Source organism: Bradysia coprophila, assembly GCF_014529535.1.
Source record: "Bradysia coprophila strain Holo2 chromosome IV unlocalized genomic scaffold, BU_Bcop_v1 contig_5, whole genome shotgun sequence".
NCBI lineage: Eukaryota > Metazoa > Arthropoda > Insecta > Diptera > Sciaridae > Bradysia > Bradysia coprophila.
Window position 1 is genome coordinate 2,690,465 of NW_023503374.1, and position 8,448 is coordinate 2,698,912.

The 8,448-nt window shown below is 33.5% G+C and overlaps 1 protein-coding gene across 6 annotated transcripts; it reads right to left on the bottom strand.

Moving 5' to 3' along the window:
* Positions 1–669: 669 nt before the first annotated feature.
* On the bottom strand, positions 670–8,448 carry LOC119071592. 6 transcript variants are annotated; one of them, XM_037176542.1, is made up of 6 exons: positions 8,293–8,448; positions 3,576–3,739; positions 3,268–3,502; positions 2,925–2,939; positions 2,794–2,860; positions 670–1,175 (listed from the first exon to the last, which is right to left on the bottom strand). In XM_037176542.1, exons 2-6 carry the CDS (start codon positions 3,720–3,722, stop codon positions 1,139–1,141), a joined length of 501 nt encoding a protein of 166 aa, XP_037032437.1. In that variant the 5' UTR covers positions 3,723–3,739; positions 8,293–8,448; the 3' UTR covers positions 670–1,138. The 6 variants fall into 6 exon arrangements, with proteins under 6 accessions (XP_037032437.1, XP_037032434.1, XP_037032435.1 ...); XM_037176539.1 differs by having other exon boundaries at positions 3,576–3,745; XM_037176540.1 differs by lacking the exon at positions 8,293–8,448 and adding an exon at positions 7,825–8,249 and having other exon boundaries at positions 3,576–3,745.

The window sequence follows — 8,448 nt, forward strand, 5'->3', positions numbered from 1 at the left end:
CACAATAAGACAAAATAATAAAACATTCAGGCATGTGTGTCGCTTGTTCCTATAACAAGAGGGAAATTGAACGTTAAACAGTTTCTTCATATCCTCACAGTTCAGGGCAAAAATTTCATTTCGCAAAACTCGTAAATTTCGAGAATTTCACAAAGACTTCGCAAATTTGGCAAAAAATAATAACAAATAATAGGCCATATGTACGACGGGATAGTGAAATACATTTCGAGATGCGGGAAAAGACAATAAAAACGCATAAGATTAAATTCAATTAAGCCGCGTGTTGCAACACATTTCTTCAAAAGAATTCAAAATTTTCAGATAAGTTGACATTTTTAGCCCAAAATAGTCTTTAATAAATTAACTTTGGGCTAAAAATGTCAACTTATTTGAAAATTTTGAATTCTTTTGAAGAAATGTGTTGCGATGCGGCTAAATGTTTTGCTGTGTAAGTAGTATCAAATGATGTGATACTGTTGGTACGATTTAAGGTAAATGAAAATTTATTGATGGAATTAAGTAACTGTAGTTGAAAATTTATTCGCTATTTTTTTCTGTTGCTAAATTATAGACGTATTCGCATAACATTAAATATTTTTATTAATTTTTGGGGACAATGAGTGATATCCAACACATCAAAATTTAATTTGATTTCTTTTTTTTAAATATTTTTTTTATTATTTAATAGTTTTGTAACTCTTGTGTGTAACTCTCTTCATTCCTAATAATAAGATTAAATTTTCTTTTTTGAGTTTTTTTTAACATTTTTTTTCTTTGTTTCTTTCTTGCGTTAGGTACATCTATTAAGTCTTTCTTGGTCTTTATTTTCTTGTTTAATTTAAATTAACTATTGTAAAAGCGTTGTAAAGGTGTTTTAAAACAATAAATTAAATAAATTAGTAAAATAAATTACAACGAATTTTAACAGAGATTTTTATTTGGATTTTCTTGGTTTTTGTTGTTCTTTTTTCTGGCTAATAAGCTATAAATTTTGAATCACTTATAAGTCTGTAAGCTTCTATTTCTCTTGATATGTACACAAATTTCAATTTCTCATTCAATTAAAATGTTTTATACTGAAATGGCAAGAAACTTTAAATGTGTGTTTCATTTCGGTGACAAAACTGGAACGGTTGATTTAAGATCTCCACGGCAGTGGATTCATTGGATTATTCCTGCAAGAAAATTGTAAATTGTAACAATCAGTATTGGCATCGAGTTAAACTAATAGCCTGCAGCAGGCTGATGATGGAGTCGTTTGAGTTGTCTATCAGTCACAGTTTGTCACTTTATGTCGTGATTTGGATGTCATTGTGCACAGCACTGCTACTAGCATGAACACTGAATTGACAAGTGTCAAATTTGGAGGCTTTAGTAATACGAGCTACCTCTTAGGATTGATTGTATTGGCTTCTAGAGGAATTTGGCACCGCGTCGTTCACAATAATTGACAAAAAGACACACTTTGCGAAATTTCTCAACACCTTTCATCAGCATCCGAATATTTTCTATGTTCGTGCTAGTAACAGTGCTGTGCATTGTGACGTGTATAGACATTTTACGATTTTTTTTTGTGATGACTATCGTTCAATACATTTAGGAATTTTAATCATGAAAAATTCGGAAATTCTGTCGATGGTTAAGGTAACAGCAGAATTATCAAGAAGTGACTAGAACAAGGAAGTGGTAGGAGCGTCAGGATGTGACATAATTTCTTTACCAGTCACAAAAATAGTTTCATCGAGAAACGGGACCAATAAAATAGTTATGTGGCGCAAGAAAGCCTTCGTAAAACGATATTTCAATTTTCATAGGGAAAATCGTCAATAACGTCCCAAAAATGTACCTGTTCCATGGTCCTTGAACAGAAATCAAGGAGAGGGGAACTATAGTGATGCAGCGACAAAAATTGGCCAAAGATCACCGTTAAAGTGGTATTAAATAGCAAAACGACTGAAGTAAGAGATTTTATATCAAAAGAGCGGCGAGAGTTTTTTTTTTTCAAGCGAAGTATGGAAAAAATCGAATTCTGAAACGAGACATTACTATTTTTCAAGAACTGTGTCTATTCCTCTAGAATCTAGAATATTTAAGTAATTGAATTCTTATAGTCAGAGGCCGTGAAATTTCAGCATGAATTTGCTTCAGCTGATCGACACATACAATGAAAGTAGTGGTAAAGCTAATTCATCCTGAAATTTCTCTGCATGTAACTGAAAGACATTCATAAAAGTCTTAAAAAATTCCTGAAATAAAACTTTGAATTTTTTAAGAATTTTTTAGAATTTAATTCCTGAAATACGTTAGATGCTTTATAAAAAAATCAAACTTAAAAAAAGAAACGAAAGTCCAAGGTTCTGAAAGAACCAGGTTAAGACAACTCTGAGTTGATCACGAAGGCGGTGACATACAAATTCTGTTCAGCGGCTACGAAGTTTATATGAAAAAGGCAACGTAACAAACACAAAATTCCGAATTTTCCTAAAAAACATTTTCTTCAAGTTGATTTCATACACAATCTGTACTGAGTGCGCTTATCGATTTCAGTGTCATCCGCCTTCGTGGGTGTCTTAACCTGTTCTTTCAGAACCTTGCGAAAGTCCAGGGCTTATTATTTCGAATTTTGTTTGGGTATTCTTCAGAATTTTAAGAACTTTAAGAATTTCAAGATTTTCTAACAAGTTTCTTAAAATTCGTGAAAATTATAAAATTTAAAAATCTTCAGAATTTTTATTCAACAAATCTGTCCGCCTAATTTTATTTAAAAATTCTATTTTCTTTCGCTTTACTTACAAATGCAAATGCCTGGTGTTTCGTTTGCGTCCCATGTTACAGATTTTGAAATGGCATACCGACATGTCTGAAAAGAAATGGTACATGGTAAACTATGTGTGAATCGGGTGGAGAAAATAAAAAAAACTTACATGTCGCTATAGCAACTAAAATAAAAATAAAGAAAAAACAAAATTAAAATTAAAAAGTAAACAAAACGAAGAAAAATATCATCCGAATAAAAAATGGCTGCACAAAATATGCAGCAGCAGTTAAAAGCGACCAAGAGGCAATCCTAATATTTTGTATTTGGATGATTAAAATATCTAATTGTAGAAAAGGTACATGTTCAATTATAGCGAATTATAAAAAATGAAATTTCATTTTCTAAAGGCTGACGACGGTAAGTCAATGAAATTTCATTTTTTCGCTATAATTGGACATGTTCATTTTCTATGTTTAGATATTCATTGTATAAGTATCTGATGTGCTTACATTGGTTGGAATTTTTCTTGGCAGTCCTTCCTTTTATATAATTCTGTATTAATCCTTGAGGCATCGGTAGATGTTCCGTGGAATACTCAGGAAAATCATTAACAACATTACTCTCGTCGCCTTCATTTTTCGCGTTCCCTCTAGCTGGTTGATGGTCCTTGACAAACTCGTTGTCAAACATCTTAGACCACGGCCATTTTGACTCTGCCGACGGTCGCTGTTCTTCCTGATACTTCTGCACGACCGTAATGAAAGAACACAGACAGTGAGCACTGTGCCAAATGCAAATTGATTTTGTGTATTCTTACCCGTTCATTGAATTGGATTTCGTCATTGTAAAAGTCATCGGGAGTTTCGAATCGAGTTAGAAATAGGGCGGGTGGATGTCTGGCCGAAACGGTTCCAGCAAAAAATATGATGCCAAACATCAGAAAGGTGATACGGTTTGAGATCATTTTTTAGCTGGATAGAACTGGAATTAAAAAAAAAGATGTTTTGATAAGTGATGCTACTTTAGACAAATGTTATTGGCACTGTGGTAAGATTTGCATCGTGTAAGCTTTGCATGGTCGATTATTCTGCATAAGAAATTATTTACTTTTTACGTTCAAGCTCTGGAACCTTTTCATAAAAGATAATTTTTTGCCTGACCATAATCTGACCTAAACTCGAATGAACTGCTCAAATGGGCCATTTTCTAAACAAAACGTAAATTTGAATGGGATGTACAACTCAAATGTTTACATTCTCTCACTTCATTAACATTAAATCTGTGACTTTTGCCAGGCATTTAATAGAAAGGGAGGTATTTTATACTGGCGGTATGACAAGTTAAAATATGTGAGGCCCAATATTTACTTGTAAAACATTGTAAAACGCTTTTTCTTTTCAACGTTCCATGAACTGCTGAACTACAGCAATGTTTCATCTGCAGTGTTAATGGTTATTTGTTTACCAAGGGAAGTACAAAGCGGCCATAGGGAATCCAGTTGATTCGAGTTGGAATCTCTCATTTCGCCCCGAGTTGAACAAATAACTATTTTATCCGTGCGTGGTGTGAATAACCTTATTTTTTCACTAAGATGGCGATGAGAAGATGGCGTTTTGTTGACGCTCTGTCTGAGGACAGTTCAGGTGAGAAAATAGTTTTTTTCTCACCTCTTGTCTTTTCTCTTTGCAACTGTCACTTTGTTTCTTTTGAAAAATGATGAAACAAATTGATTTGCAGTTTCGTTGATAAGAACGATTATTCACGGTTGAAATAACTGTCATCAGAGAAGGTGTCAACAAAACGCCATCTTCTCACCGCATTTGAAAGGAGAAAATAAGATTATTCACGCCGCACGGATTGAGTGGTCGAGCTGTGAAAATCATACAGAATTTTAATGTCCCCTCGTACCATATATGAGAGTATTTCCTTCGGTTAATATTAGTTTTCGGTTTCAATTATTTCTTTTAAATTAAGGACATTGTGCACTGCCACAAACCGTCGAAGCCCTGTTATCGTTTTCATGAATCAGAGTACGAAATAGTTATTCGTCAACTGTATTTTATTCAAAATTCACGTGGGTACACCATTGCCGTCACATTACAGTCAACATCGTTGATGTGTTTGAAATGTGTAGTTGCTGGGACGCTAAAGGCTACCGAGGTGTTGATAAGATCTTCGACATCATTAAATTTAAATTAACACTTTCATTGTGCATACTGTTGACGTCAGCTGTATTTGCATATCATTAAATTTAATTTAACAAATTGTAACAGTGGGTAAACAGTGTGAACGGTAAAAAAATTTCAATCCTTCGTTAGGTGTTCAGCACCGTTGAATGGTACAGATTACAGGCTGTTCATCTGTTATCGATAACGACGACAAAAATAATGACAAGCTCTGGGTGTTATGGTTGTTTATTTGGTATAAACGGATGTTAAAAACATTGAAGTACAAGATTTCAAATCAACCGATTAAAAATCAATGGAAGTAATAGACCCGATAATAAAACTGGTCATTTGCTTGCCGTCTGTAACAAGTCAAGCTGTTTTTATGTTAATATCGAACATAATGGTGGCCTATTATTGTATTGGTAAATTCATTTACCGAATTTACCGAAAAATGAATTCGGTGAAAACTTCAACAATTTCCGGTAAATTTCGGTAAACAAATTTACCAATAATGGACTCTGAGCATGTAATAAAGCAATTCAGTTTATTTGTTTACACACCGACGTTTTCAAGTGTTCCGTCGTGGATAAAGCATTAAGTAAATTTACACAATCTGCACAAGTTTCTCCAAGTGGGATATAGTACATTGAATGACAAGAGGCGAAAGTAAAAAAATTCAACCGTGTGCGAGAGTTGGAGCCCGCGCCGAAGGCAAGGGCTCTAATCGCACAGGTTGAATTTTTTTACTTTTGCCCCGAGTCGTTCATACTATTTTTTTTGATACCAACATTGAAAATTGATACGTATCGCAAACATCGCACCAAAATGTTGAAATAAAAAGGCATTTAGCCAGAAAATGCGGGGGTCCTGGGGGCGGCAGCCCCCTGGTATATGAAAAATTTAATAATTTAGCCATCACAACAATAACACACACAAAAATTAAGATATAACTAACAAATCATTCAGTAACAAAAAGTATCAACTTTGTATGCTAATTTCAATAAGAACACTGGCGCACAGTGTTTTACAATTTTGATCAAAGTATTCTGCATAATATGAGCGGATTTTGTTGACAACTCGACTCATTTCTCTCATTTTCTGTGACGTCAGTCACTTTCGCTGTTCGTTCAGTTGCGTTCGCTCTTCGTTAAGTACTTTCTCCCCGTGGGATGCATTTTTTTACTTTCGCCCCTCATATGCGGGGCGAAAGTATCATTTTTCAATGTTGGTATAAAAAAAAGTTATATAATCACCAACAAACCATTTTTTTCTTTAAAACTAACACATTTTTGCAGGCTTTAATCGTTTTACTTTTGCAAAAAAAGATTTTTGAGAGAAATTATCAAAAAACAAATATTTTTAGCCTAAATATGCAAACTTTGCATTGCAATGGATTCATTACCCGTAAGTTCGTTAGTGAAAAATACCGGAGTAATAACCTAACCTAGACCTTATTCCAAAAAGATTTTTTCGCCTGATTTCTTGGTAGTTGTTTGGATAAAAAATAAATAAAATTTCATCGAGTGAAGTTCACACGACCTGCACACACTTTATTCGTGAACAAATAGAGAAAATGGACACATTTCCAGCTGATATTTACTAGCTTAAGAAGTCTTGTTAAAGAGAAAATTCCAAGCGAGTGTGAATTTCACATGAAGTCCAAGTGAGGCCCTTTGTTTCTTCTGAATAAAATAAAAGGAATGATCAAACAAAAAAGCAATTGATATTTTTGTATCAATTCAGTCTATTGAGAAAATCAATCAGTCAAGGGACTCTGATCCACCCGAAAGGTGGGAAATATTTCTTTAATTTTGCCTTTGAGAATCTGAGATTGAGATTTCTTTTCACATTCAATGTCAAATCACTTACTTTTGCATTTTGTAAATAAATTAACTTCCTGGTCGTAAATTTGATTTTTTTTTTGCCGACGGAGTTACGTATGCATTAGGCAATAAATTATATTTTCTCGCAGAAACCCACGGAAATGGTTCATTTTTGAGTTTTCTCTGTGGTCCTCTTGGTGCCGTGTAATGACCATAATAGTTTCGGTCAAATAGTTACATTAATTTCGAGGAGTTCTGTGGAACGAAAGTAAACTTTCGGTGGAACGAAAATCGAGAACGATTAAATTAAATAAGACTTTTAGAAAAGGCTATTCATCTGAGGTCGACTATCTTATGTATGTTGAAAAAAATGAAGTAAAAGATTTTGGTTGCGACAATTGAGACACCTTTAGTTCGTCGGTTGGTAAATGAATTTTCATTCCTTTACACAACGATTGTACAAATAAATGAAATGAAAAATTCAAAGTTTCATGAACTGAACTTCGAGTATTTCTGATAAAGAATTTTTTAACTGTTTTATGCCACTAGAATCCAACTTAGTGCAAGTCAGTAAATAAAATTATTTTCTTCTTAAATTCCTTAACAAGAAATTCATTGCAATTAAATCACTGCATTTTCTATATACTGTCAATAAATCGACTGTAATTTAATCACTTTACATATAGCCATCATGTCTGGCAAGAGCGTCTGTTGAAAATAATGAAAAATACACTAACGCAATGCATATGAATTTTATTAAAATCTTTTGGTGTCAGTAAAGTTATATTATTTTGTGGTGATTAAACTGGACGGATTTCAGTATATTTTGCACACCAATATATCGGCCGTATTGATTCCGTTCGAACATATTTTCACACATTCAATGTAACTAGAGTTAACTGCAAAATTTCCTACATTTATTCTGATTCTGAGTAAGACAATTGCGTTGATTTCAATAACAGATCAGGGGTCGTCAAATAATAATTTAGAATTCTTGGAAACAATACGAATCATTGTCAACAACACGTTAAATGAGCTGCGAATATTTAAAATAAAACAAAAACAAAAATTTACCAAGTTGTGCAGAGTATATATGGTATCCACTTACTAATAAGTGGAAAAACTAAAACAAAAATCACTTTCGAACACTTCGCGACGCTTTTACTGAAGCGAAATTTTGATATCACTTTTACAAAACGCAAGATAAAATCCAATATTTAGAAAGCACACGATATCCAGAACGAAATTCAAACTATCCAAGTCCGGTCAACGAACAGTTCAAAATGTTGAGTGAAAGAATATCCAGTCGTAATTTCCCTTATATAGCAACAGGTCTTTTCCCGAAAGAGAAATTGAGAGCTTTTGACAACACGGCTCACTTTTTCAGAGAAAATTCAAATCCGTTGTTTTTCACAGAGTTTCATTGAGTTTTACTTTACACACTGGGTATGCTGGCCGTATAATTTATGCATAAACGGAGAATAGGAAAATTCGTGGGTTCTGTTGCTTTTCAAATAAATTTTGACATTATAAATGAAATTACCCGGCAATACAACGGCACACTGATACAATTTTAGATTCCTTTCCACAACGTTTTAATGAACGGCACAATTTATTTTTGTTTGATTTGAAAATGTTGTTTGTCATATGAACATCGAATTGCTACTGGACATTTAAATTGCAAACCAACTGAAATCAA

What these genes read in the sequence shown, in the direction of transcription:
- LOC119071592 (XM_037176542.1), bottom strand. Translation starts at nt 3,722, where the DNA reads ATGATCTCAAACCGTATCACCTTTCTGATGTTTGGCATCATATTTTTT. An exon ending in AAATCCAATTCAATGAACGG is followed by an intron (nt 3,503 to 3,575) that starts GTAAGAATACAC and finishes ACGGTCGTGCAG; the next exon opens with AAGTATCAGGAAGAACAGCG. An exon ending in AACACCAGGCATTTGCATTT is followed by an intron (nt 1,176 to 2,793) that starts GTAAGTAAAGCG and finishes ATTTTCTTGCAG; the next exon opens with GAATAATCCAATGAATCCAC.